At 37.5% G+C, this 26,104-nt stretch overlaps 1 protein-coding gene across 1 annotated transcript; it reads left to right on the forward strand.

Moving 5' to 3' along the window:
- Positions 1-299: 299 nt before the first annotated feature.
- On the forward strand, positions 300-3,048 carry LOC136201346 (serine carboxypeptidase-like 42). Its single transcript, XM_065991996.1, has 9 exons — positions 300-820; positions 1,081-1,188; positions 1,272-1,364; positions 1,458-1,550; positions 1,635-1,720; positions 1,813-2,091; positions 2,185-2,318; positions 2,410-2,502; positions 2,580-3,048. The coding sequence occupies exons 1-9, from the start codon at positions 586-588 to the stop codon at positions 2,860-2,862; spliced, it is 1,404 nt and encodes a 467-aa protein (XP_065848068.1). The 5' UTR covers positions 300-585; the 3' UTR covers positions 2,863-3,048.
- The last annotated feature ends 23,056 nt before the right edge of the window (positions 3,049-26,104 follow it).

The following is a 26,104-nucleotide window of genomic DNA, read 5'->3' on the forward strand; positions in this document are numbered from 1 at the left end:
GTTCATTATTAACTGGATAATTTCTTCGTCTATATGCATTTTATAATGAAAAATTATTTATAAAATAATAAATATTGATTTATCGATAAATGAATAATTTATTCATTTATTGATAAATAAATAATCTCGCTTAATTAATATTTTTTTTCGGTGTAAAGATATATATTTTACAAAATTTTACTGTAATGTTTTATTTAATCAGTAATAAAAATTTGAAAAAATGAAAAAAATAATATCTGACGTATTTGTTTAGGATATTTAAAAGAAAAGTTAAATTCCCAAGGTCTCGAGGTTTCTCTCTCCGTAGTAGAGTGTTTGGTTGGTGGTGCGTGCCAGTCTGCAACTTTCGTAACGTCTTCTTCCTCTCCCTCGTTCTTCTTCTTGTTCTGTATAAAAAAAGAGCACACCTTTCTTGCTTTAATTATGCAATTCAGAATTCACGTGACTTTTCAAACCGAATTTCTTCCCTAATTAATATTATACTTACTTACTTGTATACCCATACATAGAGTAGTGTCACTGTCGAAGATTATCTTTCTTCTCTCACGCTCTTTGGAGTGAGGGTCCTCCTCTTCCTCTTGTATTATGGGAAACTTGGTATTGATTGGTGTGTTGTGTTTTGGGTTTGTGAATTATGTAATTGAAGGTTACCCAGTTGAGGATCTGGTCTTGAATTTGCCTGGCCAGCCCAAAGTTTCCTTCAGACAGTTTTCTGGTTATATTGATATTGATCTTCAAAATGGAAGAAGCTTGTTTTACTACTTTGTTGAGGCTGATGCTCATCCTCACAATAAGCCTCTTTCTCTTTGGCTCAATGGAGGTCATTTCTTCTTCTTGTACTTTGTTCTTTTTCCGTCTTTTCAGAGTACTTGATTGTCAAAAAAAACTTGATTCTGTCTGTTCATTTGTAATGTTCAAATTGGGCTTAAATGTTTACAGCAGTTTTTTTTTTGCAAGTAAGTTACGAGTCATTCAAATATGCCATGAAGCAGCAATATTAACAAGAATACGTACATTTCTGTAATTCTGATAATACCCATTTTTGTGAACTAGTAATTGAGATTGAAATTCCGTGTTTAGGACCTGGTTGTTCCTCCATTGGGGGAGGTGCCTTCACAGAGTTGGGCCCATTTTTTCCTACAGGAGATGGCCGAGGCCTTCGTAGAAATAAAATGTCCTGGAACAAAGGTAACCTTTGTAATATCACAAAACTAGTCCAATTTTACTTTATTTGCACTTCTAAAATAATAAATTCAAAAAATCTCTTGTAGCATCAAACCTCCTCTTTGTTGAATCGCCTGCTGGAGTAGGATGGTCATACTCTAATAAAACTTCTGATTACACTACTGGAGATGCAAAAACTGGTATATATTATCAAATTATTTAAGTATGTGTTTAGTAAAATTAACTCCAATCCAATCATATACCGCTGAACTGAAACAATGGTTTTATTGCAGCTGAGGATATGCATATATTCTTATTGAATTGGTATGAGAAGTTCCCAGAATTCAAATCCCGGGAACTGTTCCTTACAGGAGAAAGCTATGCAGGTTTGAATTGAAAGGCAGCATTCAAAATTAATTTTCATTTTAAGAATTTTCATTTTCCTCATATGTACAAGCATTGTCATATAGGGCATTATATACCACAGCTGGCCGAGGTTCTACTGGATCATAATGCACGTTCAACTGGTTTCAAGTTCAACATCAAAGGAGTTGCTGTAAGAATATCTAACCTTGTCAATGTGTACTAGTATTGTTCTTTCTGGTTACCTTATTTTTGTGTACCCTCGTGTTTATTTACTGTCATTAGATTGGAAACCCGCTCCTTAAACTTGACCGGGATGCTCCTGCAACATACGAATTCTTTTGGTCTCATGGAATGATTTCCGATGAGGTTGGTCTTAGGATCATGAATGATTGTGAATTTGATGATTACACCTTTGCAAGTCCACACAATGTAACGGATTCATGTAACGAAGCCATGTCTGAAGCAAATAACATTGTTGGCGAATACGTAAACAATTATGATGTGATCCTAGATGTTTGCTATCCATCTATAGTACAGCAAGAACTGCTATTGAAGAAAGTGGTATGCTCTCTTTCGTGTTTTACTCGCTTCCGATATTCATATGTTATTGGAAACTTATATGGATAATGAATCCCTCTGTAATTTGCTACGCAGGTTACCAAGTTAAGTGTTGGGGTTGATGTGTGTATGACCCTTGAAAGAGCTTTCTATTTCAACCTTGCAGAGGTACAGAAGGCTCTTCATGCTAATCGGACTAATCTAAACTATAGATGGTCTATGTGCAGCGGGTAAGAGAAACTGACATTGTGTATTTGAACAAGTAATAAAAGAATATAGATTGTTTCGAACCAAAGATAACATTTTTTTTTTCTTTTCCAGTGTTTTAGATTACAGTGATACAGATGGTAACATTGACATACTTCCCATTCTGAAAAAGATTGTTAACAATGGAATTCCAGTATGGGTGTTCAGGTGAGTCCTGTTTTCTTGATTGCTTGCTAGAAACCGGATAATTTGGAATGACATGATTGTTGAACTAATGAATGTAGTGGCGATCAAGATTCAGTTGTACCGCTTCTGGGATCAAGAACGCTAGTGCGTGAACTAGCTCATGATATGAAGTTGAAGATAACAGTCCCATATGGAGCTTGGTTTCACAAAGGGCAGGTGGGAGGTTGGGCAACAGAATATGGAAATTTAGTGACATTTGCAACAGTAAGGGGTGCTGCTCATATGGTACCTTATGCACAACCATCAAGAGCTTTACATCTATTTAGTTCATTTGTTAACGGCCGAAGATTGCCTACTAAGACTCACATTCCTATGGAATGATTTCTTATCCATAAGGTATGACATTTGAATAGGGATATATAGAACTGAAGAAGAGATTTGAAGGAAATGACTTTTTTTTTATCTTTCTTTGGTTTAACTTGTGTATCTCATCTCATCTCATTCATATGATTGGATTGGATTGGATTGTAATTGTAATTGTATCTAATCAAAGCGTTTGATTGTTCATTTGAATTGTTTTATGATGCATGCATACATTCAAGCCTAACTTTGTTTTCTTACAGGGTCTTATCTTAACTTTACCGATTCTATTTTCTACAACTTTGCATTACTACTGCTGCTGCTGTTTATGGATCCAATATGAATCCTAGTTTATTTTTATTTATTTTCTTGGTAAAAAAATTAGGTGAAAGCAAAAAAAATAAAAGGAAAAATAAAACTTTGGAAACAGGGTTTGTGCAGTTAAAACGATTTGAATCAATTTTATGATAAAAAATTATATGTAGTTTAGTTAATTTGCAAATTTAGGTCTTATATATGGGATAGTTTTCAAAGTTGTGTTTTCTAATTGTTTCAAATTGCTCCTTTTGAGATAGATAGTTACAATAACAATTTTTATGGAATGCTTGAATTTGCAATTTATATAATCCACACATCTTTGTTTGCAAGTTTTTAATTACATGGTTACGTTTGTAAAATGGTCAAACCATAGTTGGATTTGACATAGTTAAGACATAATAAATTATTCTTATCTCTTAATATCTTCACGTGAGATTAGTGAATATTTCGATAGATTTATGAAGGAAAGGGAAAGAGATCTATAGAATCATTCGGATGAGAGACAGGAAGATGCGAGATCTTGAAAAAGTTAAATGTGTGAAGGATGTGGACCAAAAAGTCATAGTTGGAGATAAGGATATTAAGGAACGATGTAGGTCCTATTTTGATGACTTATCTAATGGAAATCGCAGACAAGATGTTGGAGATATAAGTACCCCTCACGATATGATAAATCGTAACTGCATGCGGAGAATTTAAAAGGTTGAAGTCAAAATGACATTAAATAAGATGAGATTGAATAAAACAGTAAGACCTGATGGCATCCCTATTGAGATTTGGAGATGTTTGGAAGAGAGAGGAATCGAATGGTTGGTGACGTTCTTCAACAAGATTTGGAGAAACAATAAGATGTCATCAGAATGGAGGAAAAGTATCATAATCCATTTGTATGACAACAAAGGCGATGTCCAAACTTTGGAAGCGAGTGATCGAACAAAGCCTAAGGAGGACGGTGAAAATCTTGGAAAACCAGTTTGGCTTTATACCGAGAAGATCAACTATGGAGGCCATCCATCTAATGTATGAGGGAGCGTACACGAGTGTACGTACCAGTGTTGGAAAGACTGGAGAGTTCCCTATTACGATTGGAGTGCATCAAGGTTCCGCACTTAGGCTATTTCTTTTTGTCATTGTTATGGATGAATTAACGAGTTCATTTCAAGATGGTATACTATGGTGCATGTTGTTTGCAGATGATATTGTGTTGGTTGATGAGACGAAAGAAGGCGTGGAGAGGAAGTTGGAACTATGGAGACAAACTTTGGAATCTAGAGGCTTTAAGTTGAGTCGAAGTAAGATAGAATATTTGGAGTGTAAGTTTAGCAACGATAGGAGTAGTGTTGAGCGATTTTTGCAAGTGCACGGTTTCGCTTGTAGTAATAAAAAGATATCGATCCCATAGGGAACGTTTTTCAATAAAAACTTATTTAAATGTAGTTTAAATACGACTTAAGGTTTATAAAATAGACAATCGTTATTTGAAATTGGTTTTGAGATTGAATTAATAAGAATTAGGTTAGAATGTATGAAGAATGTTAGAAATCAATTCTGTTTGAATATGAATTACAAAACAGAAATGTTTAGTGTTTAAAATAAGAGAATAATTGTATTCGTTTGCATAAAGAAAACAACTTTAAACTTTGTAAAAATTATAAAAGTATAATAACGTGAACTTCTTCAATTAAAAGGCTTTGAACCGCAGACGATTTTCCTACGGTCGGGCAAGACCGCTACCTTAGCCAAATTTATACTTATTTTCGATAACCCGACTTAACGATCATATCGTCCGTAAGGATGAATTTGCCTAAGTGTTCAACAAAGTTTCCTTGTAAAGATTTTGAATTTAACTACGTTTTAATGAAAACACCAGAACTCACTTCGGATCATTTACAGAAGTGCTACATAAAATTATATTGAATTGAATGAACTTTATTAGATGAAGTGTGAATTTGATACAAGTTTACAGAGAATAAAAAGCATGGAAGCATTCAAAACGACATGAGAGTTCCGGGTCGTCATTCCTTTCCTCAAACCTCGTTAGAGTTTGTCAGGCTCCGGGGTCGAATCCGCTACTTAATCTTCTCACTGAATCTTCAGAATAGAGATGGTATTTCTACTACCAAAATGTAAACTAGTCTTGAACAGATCTTAATCTAAATCTAATTACTACTGTGTTTGTAATTAATTGATAAACAATGTGTGTACATCATATCGTTTTTACAAAATCGAACTTCTAACTCTGAATCGTTTCTGACTCAGAATTTCTGCATAAATTCTGTACTTAATCTTAATAATCTAACTCTATTCACAACTCTGAATCAACTCTCTATTTATAGATGTTAGAGAGTCGTTTCTAGGGGTCATGTCCGTTGTGAAGAGACGTTTCTATCCACCCGAACGGACGCGTTTCTTTGAAATCGAACATGTGTATATTGTGCTGGAAGTCATGCTGATCCTACCGAGAATGGTGAATCTCTACCGAGATTAGGGGGCAAGTCTTGGTCTTCAAAAATGGAAGAGAGAGGTGTCTGAATGACGCGTGTCGTGACCGAGATTAGTGAATCTCGATCGCGACACGGGTGATTATTCCCGATCTCGACTTTGTTTCCTGTCTTCGTTTCAGTGCGTTTGTTTTTCTTCGTCTTTGACTCTTTTCGTAGGGATTTTTCTTTGTTTTTGACCTCTTTTCATTCCTATTTGGATTTTACCAAATATTTAGGTACCTTGCATGAAAGAAACATATCCGGACGTAAAAGTACTTGATAGGGGTAAAAAACCCCTATCTTTGGGTACGGTTTTAGGACGGTTTTTAGTGCTATTTCACGAATAAGCGAGCAATTCTCGCATTTATATGCCTTTGTGTGAGTTAGTTAGGAATTGTAAATGTTTTATTAACTTTTTGTTGTTTAGGCTCGTTTTCTGATCATTTTAGGCAAATAAGGCCAAAATGGCATGTATGTTATAATTCCGTTATATTTTATAGCTAATTGATCCGCCAAAAGTCACACCAAACGGAGCGTTTGTGCAAAATAAGCGATTGGCGGGTCAATTTAGCCTCGAGACTAATGTTATTTGGAGTTTTCGTGCATGCGCAGGGGAAATTCGGGCGAAAATTACATCGTGGAACATCGAGCAACCGTGCGGAAGCGTGCAGGGAAAAACGGCTCGTCGAACTGGCCTTTTTAGGCCAGCTCGCGGAGCAGGCCTCCAGGGGCCAGCTCGGGCGAGCAGCGCGCCCTGCTCGGCGAGCTGATCTCCGGGAATTGGTCAAAAAAGTCAGTTTTGAGCCCACGACTCCACGACCGGTCCTACGACTTCCCACCTGCACAAGGACACGAAATAGGTCAAAAAGAGGGCCCGAACTACAACTATAAATAGAACTTTTCCATTGTAAATTAGATATCTTTCATTATTGTAATTTACTTTAGCTTTCCCCTTGAAATTCCTCTCCATCTCCTCCATCTTCTTCAACCTCCATTGAAGCTCCTTCAAAGCTGTTCACCGAGGAATATTCAAGGTCCGTCCTTAAGACCTAGGAAGCCGACTGCAGAGTAGACAGGTTCCCTGAAAGGGATTTTCGTATCTCCTTTTATCTTTCCTTGTTTGTACTCTTTGATACAGTCTATGAATCCTAGGCTAATTGTATCCCGTGACATTGTTCTTCGCCTTTAATAATATTTTAGCTCTTATTTTGTTCTATGATTATTTGTTTAATCTTTGTCTTACGCTTTATTCAATTGGTTTAACTCATTCAAAAGCCCCAAAATCTAGTAGGCACATATTGTGAGCTGAATCTGACCTAGTCAGAGCCTAGGAGATTGACGACCTCTTAGTTGATTAAGCCCAAATTGCTGAGCCTTAGACCTAGTTTCAGCCTTACAAGGGAATCACGAACGAGGAACTTCAGGAGGGTAAGTAGGGTTAATCGCCTTGAATACAAGTGACTTAGATTAGGTTTTTAATCAATAGACCTAATAACCTAACTTCATTATTATCGTTCATACCATGTTCCTTCGGGTAATTGCATTAGTGAAAGATCACCTAGGAGTAGTATAACTTAATTAGGAGTAGTTTAACTTAATTAGGCGTAGAATAACTTAGTTAGAATTAGCATAACTTAGCTAGGAGTAGCGTAATTCAACCTAGGAGTAGATTAACTTAAACAAACAAACTCAAAACCCACAAAGCCTAGATAACACCTGAGACCAAGTAGCTCGATACTTGTGGTAAATAAGTCCTGTGGATTCGATACCTGGACTTTCCAGATTTATTACTTGATAACGATGGGGTACACTTATCCCTTAGTGAGCCTTCTTTACGGGAGGCACATCAGTACTCTAAATAGATATAAACAGCACAAATTCGTAGCAAAACTGATATATACATATACCTGTTTATATACAATTCGTTTGTAAATATTCTTTGTCTATATCGTTCATACTTATAGTTGTTCATATTCATACTTATATATGCAAATACTTGTTTATTCGTTTATACCTCAGTATATATGACCTTTCTATACTTGTTTATATCTACCGTGTTTTCTCATAACATGCGTAGTTGTTCATACCTATTCTTATTTATACTTGTTTATACAAACGTATATTGATACTTGTTAAATTCATCTATACTTGTCTGTCTGTGCTTGTTTATACCTTTTATACTTGTTCATTCTTATATTTATATTTGTTCATATTCTGATTCATACTTATACATACTTGTTTATCTCTACTAGTTTGTACCATGTACACCAATCTATATCTGTCAATATAAACCAATAAGAATACTTGTATAAAACTGTGCGACCTTGTATGATGTGTATACTTTTCTTTCATAGGAAAAATTTCTGCTTTCATTTATTTCTTGTATTTATTTCTTCTCAGCATATGCCTACAAGATCAGCGGGAATACCGTGTGTCCCTCTTAACCCTAAACTTGAACGTACTCTTCGCAGGAGCAAACAGATTGGAAAACTGAAGCAAGACGAGATCATTGAGCCTATCATTGGAAAACAATGTCAATCCCACATCATCAAAACTAAGGATGTCAGTTAATTTTCGTGATTCTTATCCCATTCATCAAAGACTTCATAAACCTCACTCTCTTCATCACAAGATCGCTTCTTATTGACTCCTCATAAGGGTGATGCTTCCTCAACAAGCACACCACATACCCACACACATTCATGTCAACAAAGCACAACATAGTGAGTTCCGAATTTACCAAGTCTTGACCTCCTTCCATCTTCTCTATATTCCCCGGGAAGCCATTCCCCTTCAATAAATAATCAATGAAGCCCACATTCCTCACTACACGATCACACCTCATGGCCTCATCATAGAAAGGATTCTCCCTCAACATAAAGCTCATATTCTTCACAACAAGATCACCTCTCATGGGCTCATCATAGGGAAGGTTCTCCCTCAACATAAAGCTCATATTCTTGACAGAAGACATTGTTACATGCAAGTCTCAGCAGTGATATGTCAATCCTATTTCTAAACATATTACTTGACTTGGGGTGGTTTTAAGTTTATTAGTTTATTATAAAGTTTCGTCTCACTTCATGCTTGTATGAACACTTTATAATCACTTTAAACAAACTTAGGGATTTCCTTTTATTAGACTTATTTAGTTCTTTAAAAGAGGTTGCCTTTATACAGTTATGAAACCATATCTTATTAAAACAAATGACATAAAGAACAATTCATTTATATTAGGTTTATATCCTGGAACAATTGTCTGTAGGACACTAAACCCCAACAATATGCACTATGACAAAGTTCACCATCCTCACATATTTCATCTTCAGAAGCATGCTCTCTCTCTCTTCAACCTCATCCTTGAATTCGCCTTCATAATAATCACGTTCCTCATTTCTTTCTAGCTCATTCTCGGATCGGTTCTCCTCTTCATCAATCTCCTCTTCTAACTCCTCTTCTTCATGGTGGTATTCAAATCATTTCCCTCTTCGTCCACGAACCATCTTTTCCCACGACCTTTCATTTCCTCCCACTCCTCTTCATAATTCGAACCGACTAATTCACGTGCCAAGTCGCCCGACTCAAAAGACATGCTACAACCCAGCATGGTAGAACCACCAACATCTCTCCCATCACCATAGCCATCAATCTCCACACATAAACTAATTTCATCATGCTTCCTAAAGAGATTAACAAGCTCAAACTCCTTCTCCCCCTCTTCAAGACATATGCCATCAATTTCCTTAAGCATACTTATATAGATAGGCGTAAGGGGAATTTCATCAAACACTTAGGGAGTATCCCTTGCAACATGGGGTTCCTCAATATTGCCCTGGGTTTTGCAACGACCGCCGCGCCCTCCTACTCATCAGGGCCTGGCTCTTGCCCCGATGGCCGGGTATAGGTCGCGCGCTTAAGCGCCATCCATTTTCGGGGCTAGTTGATTCGGCAGGTGAGTTGTTACACACTCCTTAGCGGATTTCGACTTCCATGACCACCGTCCTGCTGTCTTAATCGACCAACACCCTTTGTGGGTTCTAGGTTAGCGCGCAGTTGGGCACCGTAACCCGGCTTCCGGTTCATCCCGCATCGCCAGTTTTGCTTACAAAAAATGGCCCACTTGGAGCTCTCGATTCTGTGGCGCGGCTCAACGAAGCAGCCGCGCCGTCCTACCTATTTAATGACAATGAACGGAACACTGGACCAGAAACTGACACTCGTCTGATGAGTGAGATCCTGGCACCACACCGACACCAGCATCTATCCGACATTGTCGCTCCGAATATTTCGGCCAACACATACGAAATCAAGTCGGGCATAATTCACTTGATTCAACAGACCGAATTGTTTGGAGGGGAGGCACATGAGAGCCCGAATGATCATCTGGATCGCTTCCTAATGTGCGCAGACACTGCGAGAACAAATGGGGTTCCCCAAGATGCTGCTAGGCTGAAGTTGTTCCCATTTTCTCTAACTGGGCAAGCTTTGGAATGGCTAAAAACACTGGAGCCCGGATCAATCACAACTTGGGCAGGATTGGAGAAGGAATTCTTGTCCTACTACTTTCCTCCCTCGAAGATAGCAATGCTCAGGGGTGAGATCACATCCTTCCACCAACCCGAGCACGAAGCGCTCCACACATCTTCGACCCGATTCAGAAAAATGCTGCGCATGTGCCCTCATCATGACATACCCAAGCATCAATTGGTGAGCGTCTTCTATCACGGATTGACACCCACTAACAGGGCTATTGTGGACTCCGCAGCGGGTGGAGATTTGTTCAGGGCATATGACATGATTAACGAGCTGGCTAGGAAGAGTGTGCAGTGGCAAGAGGAGAAACTCGCTGGCCCCACAAGGCAGTGGGTGTTTGCTGTGGAAGAACAAGAACAAAATCCGGGTGTTGCAGATTTGAGTAGGAAGATGGATGTCCTGTTGGCAAAATTCAGCCAACCTCCCACCTGTGTGCACTATGGCGGCGACCACCATGGAAAGGACTGTCAGGTAGGAAGCCCTTTCGCTGGAGATAGGGTGGAGATGGTCAATTATGTTGGGGGGCAACCGAGGTACAACCAGAACTATAACAACCACAACTCCTACAACAACAACAACAACAACAACTATAGGAGGCCTCAGCACCCGAACCTATCTTACGGGAATTCAAATCAGAATGTGCTTCGACCTCCCAGCGGTTTTGTTCAGGAACATAGAGAGCAGGGGTTTGGCATGCCCCCATATCAACAGCAGAACCAAGAGCCAATGCAACCTCCTAAGGAATCTGACGAGGTGGTTACTCTCTTGAAGGAAATTTCGGCTAGGCTCGCCAACAATGAAGCTTTCTGCAAGGATCTGAGCAATCAGGTAGACCAGATCAATAGGGACAGGCAGGAAAGGCCACAAGGTTCTCTCCCAAGCACAACGGAGAAGAATCCAAAGATCCTGAGAAAGGATTGAGTAAGTGATAGCTCCCATTTATATAGGGTTTTAGGATTAATTTAGTTTATTTCCCCTTTGTTTCTATTTAATTTCAGTATCGTTTTATTACTTTTTAGTTAAAATTAGCAATTTCCTTTATTTATGGTATTTTTGGTGTTTTCATGGATTTTCAGGGACCTTTCGTGCATTTCCGAACCAGACCCAAGCCTATTGGAGCATTTTCGGATCATTCAGGGACCATCAGAGCACTTTTGGGATTCATTAGGGACCATTAGAGCACTTTTCGAAAGCCCATGGACCTAAACAGATAAAAGCCGGAGCCACAGTTCCTCAAATAGGACCTGTGTCGACGAGACATCACCTGTCTCGTCGAGACAGGCCTTGTCTCGACGAGACGAGGCGGGGGAAGGCGCGCCTGCGCCTTCCCCTTTGCTGAAATTCGCGGATCAGGGCCCTAAAAGCCCATTTAACACTTTGTAAATGCCATTTTTACCCCTGAGGCATTAGGGTTTCCTTCCTAACTCTATAAATAGGGAGCTAATCCTAATCTTTCGGGGGGGATTAGCCACTTAATAAATTGGAGAGCCGCTAGGGCTTTCTCTCCTCCACAATGTAGATTTAGCTTTTATTTCAGTTTTATTTTCCTGTTTCTAGATTAGATTTATTTTCTATTTTGTTATTTCTGTTCAAGAACAATTGATGGAAGAAGCTCCAGATCTTCTATTTTTGTAATCAGAATCGACAAGCGGGTTTTGGATTTCTATCTCTCCCTCTTATCTTTTCCTTTTATATTTAATTGAAGCTTTTCCCATTAAAAAAAATTCCGTCTCGTCTCGGCGAGACACCTTTCATCTCGCCGAGACGGGCACGAAAAAAAAATTAATTTTTTTTTAAATTTTTTATTTTTTTTTTGGGAAAAGCTTCAATTAAATATAAAAGGAAAAGATAAGAGGGAGAGATAGAAATCCAAAACCCGCTTGTCGATTCTGATTACAAAAATAGAAGATCTGGAGCTTCTTCCATCAATTGTTCTTGAACAGAAATAACAAAATAGAAAATAAATCTAATCTAGAAACAGGAAAATAAAACTGAAATAAAAGCTAAATCTACATTGTGGAGGAGAGAAATCCCTAGTGGCTCTCCAATTTATTAAGTGGCTAATCCCCCCCCCCCCCCCCCCCCCCCCCCCCCCTTGAAAGATTAGGATTAGCTATTTATAGAGTTAGGAAGGAAACCATAATGCCTCAGGGGTAAAAATGGCATTTACAAAGTGTTAAATGGACTTTTAGGGCCCTGATCCGCGAATTTCAACAAAGGGGAAGGCGCAGGCGCGCCTTCCCCCGCCTCGTCTCGTCGAGACAAGGCCTGTCTCGACGAGACGAGGGCCTGTCTCGACGAGACAGTAAGGGGGAGAAATGGAGTTCTCCTCGGTTTAAATCCAAAACTTGAACAATTATTTCTGCATCTTTTCTTTTCTTTTTGTTAATTTTGATTGTTATTTTCATAATTTTCGTTTTGGTAATTAATTTGTCAAGTTTTACACTCCCCATACTCTAATATATATATATATATATATATATATATATATATATATATATATATATATATATATTTTTTCGCCCAGCACCCCAGCTCGGGCGAGCTGGGCACCCCAGCTCAGGCGAGCTAGGCTCTGCCGCCCAGCTCGCCGAGCCGGTCGGCCGAGCCAGCCAGCTCGGTCGACACGGGACCGTTCGGGATTTCTAAAAATCCTGAATAAAAAAAATAAAAAATAAAAAAAATAAAAAGGATAAGGATAGGGGATGACTCATCATCCCCTTCCTTACCTTCTTCTTCTTTATTCTCTTCTTTCTTCCCTTCTACCTAACCCCCCAAATCCTCCATACTAACCCGAATTCAACAACTAAGGTATGGATTCTTACCTATTTTTGATTTCTAACATGTTTCTAGGTTTAGATTTTAGTTTAGGGTGTTAATTTTTGAGATTTGAGATAAACCTAAGTTTTGGGTTTTTTTTATCTTTTTTCTTAAATAACCTTTTATTTGCTTTTAATTCTTGACCTTCTTGCAATACATAGTAACATTATTATCAATATGTGGTTTGGGTATGATTTTTGTTCTTAATTTGTGAATATTTGGAGAAATTGCTCAATTTGGGTAAAATCTCCATTTTAGCTCAAAGTTCAACTATTCAGTTTATAGTTGAAAACTTGCCAATGGAATTCTATATCACATTCTTAACGCATTTTGGTCACTGGGCATCCTTGATTTTGCACGAATTTGGAATTACGGGTAAATTACTTAGGGACTGAAAGCTCATGGTTTTGGTCCCTAAGTTTCTAAACTATGGTTTATGCCTAATTGTTGGTTGTTTGGGGGTTTATGTTTATGTTTGTGAAGAAATTCTAACTAGTCCGTTTGGTCTATCTCTCAGGTACTATGGGCAGGAAAGGCAAGGCCAAGATCACGGTTAACAATGAAGCCGACTCTGACGTCGAATTCAGCGACGCCCTCCAAGCTAAGTATAATCCCACTTTTGGACTAGTTGATGAGCGTGAGGGGTTGTTGTACGCTCGGTTCTCTAAGCAGGACCTTGCCACTCGAATCATTGTTGATCAGTCATACCTAACATCTATAGGTTTGGAAAAGGATTTCAATGAAATCCTAAAATTCCAAGGCTGGTATAAACTGGCCACAAAAGGGATCCTAGTGTATTATAACTTTACTATGGAATTTCTGACCACCTTGAAAAAAGAACCGCCCATAGGATCGGGAAAGTATTCTTTCAGACTGAACGGTAGACCCTATCGTCTCAGTGACACTGTGATAGCAGCCTTAATAGGAGTCTACAACCACCCAGAGGCAGTCTCGGGTTTTGAGGAACCCGTGACACCAGATGATGCTTGGCTCCAATTAACAGGCTCATCAGACTATGACTCCCGCACTGCTAGCCCGGTCGCTCTCTTAGACCCATTGCTAAACCTTATACACAAGTTTGTGGCTCACAACTTGCTAGGCAAAAACGAGAGCAATAAGGTCTCGAGCACGGAATTGCTCATATTGTGGTGTGTAGCTAATCATAAACCCGTTGATAATGTCAAAGCCATCTTTGAAGGCTTTCAAAGCCAAACAAGTAGAAAACGCGGATCACATGGTCTTGGACATTTGGTAACCAACTTCCTTGATAACCAATTCAAAAATTTGGAAATCAACGAAGATGGTTTCCACCCCACCTTGCTTAACTCCACATTTTTTGGAAGGTCTACTTTTCATGCAGTTTTAAATAGGAACCCATCTGGAGGAGCAAGCTCAAGCGGGAGAGCAAGAAAACGGGTAAGAAACCCACCACGACAAAGAGAGAGAGAGCACGACGAAACTGAGGGAGAAGAAGCTGCAGAAGCAGATGACCAAACGGAACACCAAGAGCCGGGGAAGGAGGCCCAATTCTAAGCCATTAACACCATGATGGCAGAAATGAGAGACCTTAACCTTCGGACCTTCAACACTGTTCAACAAATGGACCAACGGTTCACTAACTTCGAGCAGAACATGGACCGGAGGCTCACATGCCTTGAATATGTAGCGGCAGACTACTGTGAGCGCTACAACATGCTGTGGCCACCCCCCGGCCGATCAGTAAGTTGTCTTCTCCACCCTAACTTTTTGCACTTGTACTTTATGGTTTGTGATGCAATGTTGGAACTTATTGCACATTTTTAGTGTGAGGAGGAGGGGTAGACAAACTTACAAAAATTGTATAATTTTTAAATTTTTGTTGCGTCTTGTCTAGTTTAGTTTTGCGTTTTTCGGGTTTTATTTATGTTTTGCATGTTTAGGACCTAAAACCGTGAACCTCCTTCGAATCTAAACTTTGTTATTTGTCCTTGAGGGCTGAGAACCGAATCTAAGATTGCATGACAACTAGTTTAGGTGTAGGACACAATCCTTGTATCTGTAAAAGCATGAGCTAAAGTTTGCATTTAGACCCTACTTTTGAAGAAATGCTAAAATCATTACTTAGGTAGATAACTTAAGAATTGAAGGCATGTGATGTTAAACTTGAGTTTGGGGAGAACTAGTAAACACAAAATTGAAACCCAAAGAATTGTGAGTTGAATTTGAGCCCAAGAGCGAACATCAAAAAGCTCTTTTTCTTGACATTTTTGTGTGAAATGCTTTGACTTGTGGAAAGATTATAGATTTTGCACCTAATACTAAGTTGAACCTACATGCAATGATTTGAGATGGTAGACGATGAAATCAGCCTCATTAGAATTAACCTTTTTCTTTACCTTATTTTCTCTTTTTCATCCACTCTAGGAAGCCCCTTTGAGCCTGTATTTTTGTAGTTTGTAGATTTTTCTTTCGTTCTAACCCAATTTTTTGCAAACCATCACTTGGTTTGTTAGTTAACCCAAGTTTTTGCAAAGCTCACATTGAGCCTTTGTTTTCTTCTAGCGCTTTGTCTTTGTTTATGGCATTATAGTAGCAAGCCAAAAGGCTAAGAAGTGATTGAGCAATACTATCCAAAAAGAAAAGAAAGAGAAAAAGAAAAACAGAAAAAGAAAAGAAAAGAGACGAACAAAAAGGGAGAACTTCATTCCCCAGTTCTTAAAATCAAAACGTCTCAAAGAAAAAAAAAAGATAACGAATAAAAAGCTCAGTCACTTCATACTCGCTAAAGCCATTTTAACTTTGTTTTTCTAGCGCTAGAACTATTAACCCTTGTTGTACATTTAACCCTCTAACCACATTACAACCCCAATTCGAGGCTATTTTTGATATCATCGGAGTCATATAGCATAGTAGAGGAACTCAGATGAACGTGCAAAATCAACGTAATCCTAAGCAAGAACATAAGCCGAGAGTAAACACTTTAGCCACCAAAATTGTGTGAAATGAGTGAACTACCTATGGTGAGGTGTTTTACTTAGCGATCCCCTTAAGCTCGTTTAATTGAACATGTGTCCTTTTTCTTAAAACATATGACCTATGATAATTGAAATGCGGCTTTTGGATATCGTGTCTCTACTTTGTATTTCCGAATGCATGTAATTACAGATACTCGAAATTGTGTCAAGCACCTAGTCAAACCGGGAGGTTTTCTAGCTTGCTTGTGATTGCGGGTTTAGTTTTTTAGTTTACTTGGGGACAAGTAAAGTTTTAAGTGCGAGGAGGTTTGATAGGGGTCAAAAACCCCTATCTTTGGGTACGGTTTTAGGACGGTTTTAGTGCTATTTCATGAATAAGCGAGCAATTCTCGCATTTATATGCCTTTGTGTGAGTTAGTTAGGAATTGGAAATGTTTTATTAACTTTTTGTTGTTTAGGCTCGTTTTCTGACCATTTTAGGCAAATAAGGCCAAAATGGCATGTATGTTATAATTCAGTTATCTTTTATAGCTAATTGATCCGCCAAAAGTCGCACCAAACGGAGCGTTTGTGCAAAATAAGCGATTGGCGGGTCAATTTAGCCTCGAGACTAATGTTATTTAGAGTTTTCGTGCATGCGCAGGGGAAATTCGGGCAAAAATTACATCGTGGAACATCGAGCAACCGTGCGGAAGCGTGCAGGGCAAAACGGCTCGTCGAACTGGCCTTTTTAGGCCAGCTCGCCGAGTAGGCCTCCAGGGGCCTGCTCGGGCGAGCTGGCCATGCCAGATCGCGACGAGCTGGCCATTATAAGCCAGCTCGCCGAGCAGGCCTCGAGAGGCCTGCTCGGGCGAGCTAGCCGCGCAGGGCCAGCTCGCCGAGCAGCGCGCCCTGCTCGGTGAGCTGACCTGCGAGAATTGGTCAAAAAAGTCAGTTTTGACCCCACGACTCCACGACCGGTCCCACGACTTCCCACCTGTACAAGGACACGAAATAGGTCAAAAAGAGGGCCCGAGCTACAACTATAAATAGAACTTTTCCATTGTAAATTAGATATCTTTCATTATTGTAATTTACTTTAGCTTTCCCCTTGAAATTCCTCTCCATCTCCTCCATCTTCTTCAACCTCCATTGAAGCTCCTTCAAAGCTGTTCACCGAGGAATATTCAAGGTCCGTCCTTAAGACCTAGGAAGCCGACTGCAGAGTAGACAGGTTCCCTGAAAGGGATTTTCGTATCTCCTTTTATCTTTCCTTGTTTGTACTCTTTGATACAGTCTATGAATCCTAGGCTAATTGTATCCCGTGACATTGTTCTTCGCCTTTAATAATATTTTAGCTCTTATTTTGTTCTATGATTATTTGTTTAATCTTTGTCTTACGCTTTATTCAATTGGTTTAACTCATTCAAAAGCCCCAAAATCTAGTAGGCACATATTATGAGCTGAATCTGACCTAGTCAGAGCCTAGGAGATTGACGACCTTTTAGTTGATTAAGCCCAAATTGATGAGCCTTAGACCTAGTTTCGGCCTTACAAGGGAATCACGCACTAGGAACTTCAGGAGGGTAAGTAGGGTTAATCGCCTTGAATACAAGTGACTTAGATTAGGTTTTTAATCAATAGACCTAATAACCTAACTTCATTATTATCGTTCATACCATGTTCCTTCGGGTAATTGCATTAGTGAAAGATCACCTAGGAGTAGTATAACTTAATTAGGAGTAGTTTAACTTAATTAGGCGTAGAATAACTTAGTTAGAATTAGCATAACTTAGCTAGGAGTAGCGTAATTCAACCTAGGAGTAGATTAACTTAAACAAACAAACTCAAAACCCACAAAGCCTAGATAACACCTGAGACCAAGTAGCTCGATACTTGTGGTAAATAAGTCCTGTGGATTCGATACCTGGACTTTCCAGATTTATTACTTGATAACGATGGGGTACACTTATCCCTTAGTGAGCCTTCTTTACGGGAGGCGCATCAGTACTCTAAATAGATATAAACAGCACAAATTCGTAGCAAAACTGATATAAATATTGATGATATTTTAGGTATATTTTAGGCTTAACAAGTAGGGAGGCATGGACAATCATCTTGGATGGGAGGGTTGTCTAGGGCTCAGATTGCTTCCGTTATGTAGGGTCTATTATTCAAACAGATGAAGAAGTGGATGAAGATGTTGTGCATAAGATTAAATCTGGTTGGTCGAAGTGGAAGAGTGCTATGGGTTTCTTTTGTGACCCTGACATGCCTAATAGATTGAAGGAAAAATTCTACCGCACGACAATTAGACCTGCATTGTTATATGGTACAGAGTGTTGGACAGTGAAACACTGTCACATTCATAAGATGTCAGTGACGAAGATGCGTATGTTAAGATGGATGTCTGTTGGGGATTAATCATCGAAAATCAATAAAGCGCAGTGGAATGCTACCGTTGGATTTTTCTATAATCCAGTTAAATCACGTTAGACTGCCACATGATGAACTTCAAAACAAAATTAATACAAAGATTAGGTACTCATGGGTGATGTCTCTTCTAGAGACGGTTTCAGGAATCCACAAGACGAGTGAATCTCCAAAATCACGTCCACCAACCTTATAGGAATTGAACTGGTGCTAGCCGCAATCAATACAGAATACCATGAACACCAAGAACGCGAAGAACTATGGTTCATGGACAGAGGGGGGCAAAATTCATAGTATATGGAGACTAGGTTAATTAACTTCTTTAACCTAATAAATATATACCTCCACCAATTAGGTTTAGGTTAAGTGGCTAATATCTAATTAGTTTCTCCTTGATCCCTAACCATAAATATAACCCTACAGATTATATTTAATTCAATTAGTTCAAATATGTCTAATTCAATTATCCCACTTTAAGTGGTTAATATCTAACCAGTCCCTCCTTGATCCCTAATCATAAATATTGCCCTATAGATTATATTTAATTCAATTAGGATCAAATATGCCTAATTGAATTACCCCATATATATAATTAAGGCCCTATAGAATTAAATTGCATTATGATTCAATTAATAATTTATCCTATATAATCTAATTAATCAATTGATTAATTAATTATATTTGGAAACTTAATTAACTAACCATAATCAAATTAAATGTCAAATTGATTAACTTGTTAAATAACAAATAATCAATTTATCAATTTTCTAATTAATTGACAATTAATTAACATATTCCATTCTGATTAAATACATAACATGTATTTAAGATTATACATTTATTCAATTCCACGAGTTGTGTGTGCACGATCCTAAGGGTCCGTCCTCAACCAAAAATGAGCCTAAAGCCCAATAACCATAAGTGGGTTCTAGCAAACCATTAAGGCCCTGGCTAATACGAATTATTTCAGTCGTCTATAGAAGACACATGAAACCCAATAGATGACCTCTCAGTATCTCTTACCATTTGCATATCCATATTATAAACTAGAGACATGGTGGTTGTCATTCTCTGTGCAGTTCATTATATTTCTTGATCTAAAGTGAACTGATGAATCAGATAAGTAAACTACTTATCAGTGTATGGCCATACACTTCTTCAGTTCCACTTATCAAGTGGCCGATGATATTGGCTCACCGTTAGGTGAGTGGTAATTCCTTCACTTCATCTATCCACAACAACGTGTTCAACGATCCACCCAACATACCCATATTTGGCATCCTATTATGGACCTGTTAGGCGTATATCAAAGTGAACGACATCCCACGTCATTTACTATAATGAAATATGTCTGGAGATAATAGAGTTCTATACTTAGAAAGATCAATGACACGTCCACCATGAATCTTTCTAGAGCAGATCGGTCCAGTCCCACATTGAGCTACATCAATACGTACTGTATCCATATCTGACTATACATGTGTTGTAGTGGTGCTTCCTACACAACTACACAGATACTAAATGCATAGACCTTTAGTTATATTCGTTCCCACGAATAGAACATGCCTTAGACATTTTATGATTGTTAATCAACGGATACTTCATACATGTTTCATTGCACAAGATATAAACATCATGAATTATTGCCTTTATTCATAAAACACATATACAATGTATTCAACAATATACAAATGTCTAATACATATTACAGGACCAATGCCTATGAACTAGAACACACCAATAATATGGTCATACGAGAAAGGATCGGGTGAGTAATGAAATAATTAAGACAAAAGTAGGGGTTACATCTGAGAATAAAATGAGGGAAAATCGACTAAGGTGGTTTGGCCACGTAAGACGAAGAGTGCTTGATGCGCATGTTAGGAGGGCCGAAGAGTAGCAAAGGAATGCAATGGTGAGGGGTAGGGGAAGACCTAAGAAAACTTGGAAGGGGGTGATTGAGAGTGATATGAGTTTATTGGGAGTTGAGAAAAATATGGTAGTGGATAGGGCGGAGTGGAGGGAGAGAATTTATGTCCCTGACATGACTTGATTTCACGATTTCGTATGATGGTTCTGTTGGGGTTTATGTCCTATAGACAATTGTTTTAGGATATAAATATTAATGAATAAATTGTTTATTTAATCATTTATTTAATCAGATATATAACATTAAACTGTAACTATATATAAAGGCACAAATCTTTCATAAAGAAAGTAACCCTAAGTTTATTTAAGTAGTTATTAAGTGTTCACACAAGCATGAAGTGAGACTATACTTTATAATAGACCAATAGACTTAAAGTAAACCCAAGTCAAGTAATATGTTATAGGGGTTGGCATATTACTGTTGAGACTTGCATGTAACAGTGTTTTCTGTCGAGACAGAAAGCTGATCTCATAAGCTTTAGATATTCAGATATCTAGACAGTTACATGGATCCGGTGAAGGAGTTCATTAGGATTGGGACCCGACTTGAGATAACAGAATGGATTGATTTATCTAATGTGTCAACTGTTCATCTCATTGGTATTAGTAGGTATAACTAATCCTCAGACTCAAACATTCGTTAATTAGTGATTCTGGATTATGGAGTTTGATACTTTGATTCTGTGCGAGCACGGTCCAACAGGTGAGAGCCTGGGGTGTGTGAGAGCAGGGTTGGGTATCACACAAAGTAATTGCAGAATAGTTAATGTCAGATTGAGCATTCGTCACTCCCGATAAGTGGGAGATATATCCAAATGGCCGCTTGTGGTGAATTGACTGAAATCCTTGCAAGGTGATAGAGTTAAGAGTAGAAATGAACATTTCACTTAACTTATCTTTCAGAGTGAATTCAACCTGTACAAGTAAAACCAGACTCTTCGTTATATGTAACCTTGACACGTTCCATGGTTATAAGGAATTGATCGACAAGATATAGTTGATGAAGGATCGTATTATACTGTACCTAATACAGAAAGGTTAACATCAGTTATCAACCTGACTTCTTAATTGCTCTGGGGGAATATCATAGGTTCTGCTAGTAATAGCTCGCGACGGTATTCCGTTATATATATGTTGGAATTAATCGTGATGAATAATTTCAAAGGATATATACGGCTAGTGGCAATAAAGAACCTAATGGGTCGCATATGGGACTTGGAATCGGAGGACGAAAATGTAATTAGTGAGACACTATATATATGGGCCGAAACTTGTAGATTAATTAGGGGTAAATTAATTTGATTAATAATTATAATTTGATTATGGTTATGAATTAAATTAAAGGATTATCTGATAATATTAATTAGAAGTTTTTATGTGATTGAAACTCTAATTAATTATCCCTAACATTAATTAATTATTAATTTGATTAATAATAATTATCTGGATATAATTAGTTATTATTTAGATAATAGTAAAGTGTTTATTTAATTATCTAATTAGTAATCATATTCCGAATAAGATTCTAATTAATTAATTACCTAACACAACTAGGATTAGGGTTTTGAGAAGTCTATAAATAGACTCCCTAGCCTACATATTTCACCACACACAAGAAGGAGAAGAGGAACCGTTCTGTCTTTTGTCTCGGTTAATTACAATCTTTCTTACTCTCTCTTTGATCTCGTATCGATTTCTGTTAGAGGCAATCATTACGATTGCTATTATTAAGGTTGATTACTGATTAGTTATTCTTTTCTGTGTTATTTGTTTTGTTGTTCTCATGAAAGAAGAAAAGACAAACAAAAGGAGAAATTCGTTTTGCTCCTCCTACATAAGGTCAGTTCACATTTTCGCGGATTTCCGGAGATTGAACCGTCGGATCGTCACGATTTTTGGACAGGAGCTTCTAGACATATTCTTCCTTGTTTTCACCATTGTGAATTTCATTCGGAGGTCTGGAAGGTCTGTTCGGGTAGGGGGCAGATTCGTTGACAGATTCTATTCTTTTGAAGTTGTGGGCACTTCGTTTGCAACGGTAGATAGATCGTCATAAAGGTATTTCGTTCTATCCCTCTTTATATGAAATAACAATTAACAGATCTTGGAAAAGGGAAATAGATAAAATAGATAAAATTTTATAATTCCGCTGCGCCTAGGCTTGTCTATTTTCCTTCATTGGTATCAGAGCCTATGTTAATCTGTTATTTCATATATGTAAATAAAAGGGTTTTTCAATCAGATTGAATAGATTTATTGTTAGGTTAATTAATTAATCGGTTAGGTTAATTAATCTAAAGATAAATAAGTTTTGATTACTTGATAATTAAAAATGATTATGCATAGTTCCTAATTAATTCGGTTGATAATCGTTTAAACAAAACATTAAAGGTTTTATGGTTGGATAATTAAAACGTTTTGTTTTATTAAATCTTAAAGATAAAAACTGATATTCTGAAAATTGTTTTCAAACAATTATATGTATATATATAATTTTAAATAATAAAAAATATAAAACAAGAGTGTCGGGGTCGCTGCCGCGAGGCAGCCACCCTGCGCCACTGTTGCTGGTTGCTGCCAGCGGCAGCAACCAACTGTAGTGCGACGCTGCTGCCGTTAAGGCGGCAGCGCCGCGGTGCCAGCTGTTGCCCTAAGGCAATGACCTTAACGTTTGGGTCGGGATGATTAAATCGGTCCGGCCCAATCACTGATACGGGTTTTTAAAATTGTTTTAAAACAGACCCGAGTTTTATATATATATATATATATATATATATATATATATATATATATATATATATATATATATGTATATGCTTCAGAATATAATAATTTGTTTTGATTAGCAAAACCAATTTATTTAAAAGTTTGTTTTACCTAAATATTTGATATAAGTAATTCAAAACATTAAATGAATTATACGAATTAATTAGGATATGCATAATTAAAATTGGATGAAAATTAATTTAAGTTGTTAATTTGATTAACTCAAATGTTACATAAATAGTTTATGTAATCAACCAATTAAATTTAGTTTAATTGAGTCTATGCATGTTTGGCGTTATGGACATATGAGACCCTCTATAATCGTTATTTAGTCTTTTGGTATTTAAATAGGACCTGCGTGTCTTGTCTTCTCTTACTCTCTATTGTATTTCTCCTCTCATCCAAATCCCCTCAACTAAATTGAAGTTTCTTAGAAATAGAATATTGTTGTAATTCAAGGCGCCAAGGAGAAGACGAAGGACCCAAAGAGAAATATGTAATAGTTAGTATTTCCCTAGGGTGACCCTTTATTCCGTTTCTGGCTCAACGGAATAAACTTAGAGATATGTCCATAATTGTCAATGTTGAATGTATGAATGTTTGATATGTGCTAAAGCAAATCAAGACTAGGTTAGATTATGAGACTTAAATAAAATCCCTCATTAATCAAAAGTTAAGTAAATAAGCAAGTTATTAAAATCGGTTGCCCCTCTCTAATATTATAATTCAGCCGGCAGTACTGGGGGCCTTTGGGTTGTTGAGTAAACTCAAGCTCGGGGTCTTATGGTAACACCTGAATTATCGAAAAAATTATTTTTCACGAATATGGGGTAATGCTTAAATTAGGATAGAATAATTGGATGAGTAAACTCATGTTGTTCTAACCTAATGGGCAATATGGTTGGGATTGATAGACGACACATATCAGTTACTAATGTGGTTAGTAACCCAACAACCTAGAAATCACATGTTTTGATGTGATTGATTACATGAATCTACCTAATGAATGAAACTAGCTTGTTGAGTAAACTCAAGGTGAAATTTCAGGAGTTAGGATTCTAGATCACTAAAGGAATTGTGAATATCCTTCGAATTAATATAGAGGGTTATTAATTTGGTAAAATAGTGGGAGCAATTTAAAACATAAAAGTCCGACGTATTTAAATTGTAAGTGAATTAAACAAATGAATAACATCCGTCACTCTATCTTACTCTCAAGTTAAAGTAAATACTCTGAATCATCATATCGAAAATGGATCTACATAATATTTTAACCGATAACAAATTGAATAGTTCAAAATTCACCAACTATTTTGGCAAATTCAAAATTGTTTTGAGGATTCGAAATGATTGGGTATGTACTAAGATACACTGATACTCATCATCAAAATTGTTTTGAAGTTCGAAAAGATTGGGTATGTATTAAGATATGTCGATACCCAATGTCCTTGTTAATGATGCTCCTGTCAAGAAGGTTGACGTTTACCGGAAGCACCAATCAGATGACGAACGTATAGGATGTATTATAGTTGCAGCTATGGCACTAGAGCTACAAAAGAAACATAAGAACATGGATACGTATTCCATGGTTATGCACTTAGAGGAGGTGTTTTGAGAAACAGACTCAAATGTGAAAGCTATGAGATATCGATGATTGTTTCGCTCCAAGATGCAAGAAGGTTCTTTTTTTGTGGCACTTTGTGTCAAGATGATTGACTACATCACCAAAGCTTTCTAGTATTGGATTTGTGATGGATAATGAATTAAGTGTCGACTTAGTTCTACAATACCTCCCAGAGATTTATTCATAAGTTCATCTCGAACTGACAGATGAATAAACCCAGAGACCTCTCTAGAAGAGCTCTTGAATATGCTCAAGATAGTTGAGCCCAAATCTTAAGAAAGTGATGTTAGCACTTGTTATTGAGGGATCTCACGAGAGAAAAGGAAGTTTCCCAATTATAAAGACTCCAAGAAGAACAAATGCATTAAACCCAAGTCAATATAAAAGCAAGAAGGGAATGCCACCAATATGGTAAAGAAGGGAAGTGGAAGAGAACTGTAAGAAGTACTTAGACTCTCTCTAGAAGAAGGGTCATGATGGTGCTTTTACTTTTAGAACTAAAGGATAGATAATTGAACTTACTTGTGATAGTCACCTAGGCCATGTAAGCAAGAAACACATGTCCAAGCTACATCAAGATGGGCTTATAGACTCTGTTGATTTTAAATCAATGGGCACATGTAAGTCTTGTTTAAAGGAAAGATGACAAAGACACCCTTTAGCAATAAAGGAGAATGTGTATCAGACACTCTAATACTAGTGCATTCAGATGTATGTAGTCATACATCAAACACAAGCAAGAGAAAGGTTCAATCACTTCATTAGCTCCATAAGATGATCATACCAGATATTGATTCATCTGCTTGATGAAGCATAAGTCAGAATCTTTTGAGAAAATTCAAATGATTCAAGAATGAAGTAGTAAATCAAACAAGAAAGAATATTATAGTGCTTCAATTAGATCGTCGTAGAGAATATCTTTCTAAATGATTTTCTGGATTATCTAAATTGAATATAGGATTCGCTCATAATAGACTCCTCCGTATACACCACGATGTATCTAAAAGGAAAAACTGTACTCTATTAGATATAGTACGATCCATGATGAGCACAACCTCTCTTCCAAAGATGTTCTAAGGCTACGCCCTAGAAACCGCATTGTTTACCTTGAACCGAGTATCCACAAAACCGCCAAGTTCTATTCCATTTGAATTGTTCATTTGAAAGGAAACCCAGTTTCTCTTTCATGAGAATTTAAGGGTGTTCAGCACATGCTAAAGACATAGCATCAGATTAAGTTAGACCCTAAATCTGATAAATATTTCTTCATTGGAATTCCGAAAGAAACAATAGGATATTACTTCTATAATTCGGATGATTGAAAGTAATAGTATCCAAACACGCTGTATTTCTAGAGAAAGAGTTTCTTCTAGAAACACAAGAAGAAAGCGTGATTGAACTTGAAGAAGTTCAAGAAGAAGGAT

Source organism: Euphorbia lathyris, chromosome 7, assembly GCF_963576675.1.
Source record: "Euphorbia lathyris chromosome 7, ddEupLath1.1, whole genome shotgun sequence".
NCBI lineage: Eukaryota > Viridiplantae > Streptophyta > Magnoliopsida > Malpighiales > Euphorbiaceae > Euphorbia > Euphorbia lathyris.

Bases quoted from the DNA above. Each gene is read 5' to 3' on its own strand.
- LOC136201346 (XM_065991996.1), top strand. From the start codon at position 586: ATGGGAAACTTGGTATTGATTGGTGTGTTGTGTTTTGGGTTTGTGAAT. The intron at 1,551-1,634 runs GTTTGAATTGAA...ATTGTCATATAG, and splicing joins TACAGGAGAAAGCTATGCAG to GGCATTATATACCACAGCTG. The intron at 2,503-2,579 runs GTGAGTCCTGTT...TAATGAATGTAG, and splicing joins ATTCCAGTATGGGTGTTCAG to TGGCGATCAAGATTCAGTTG.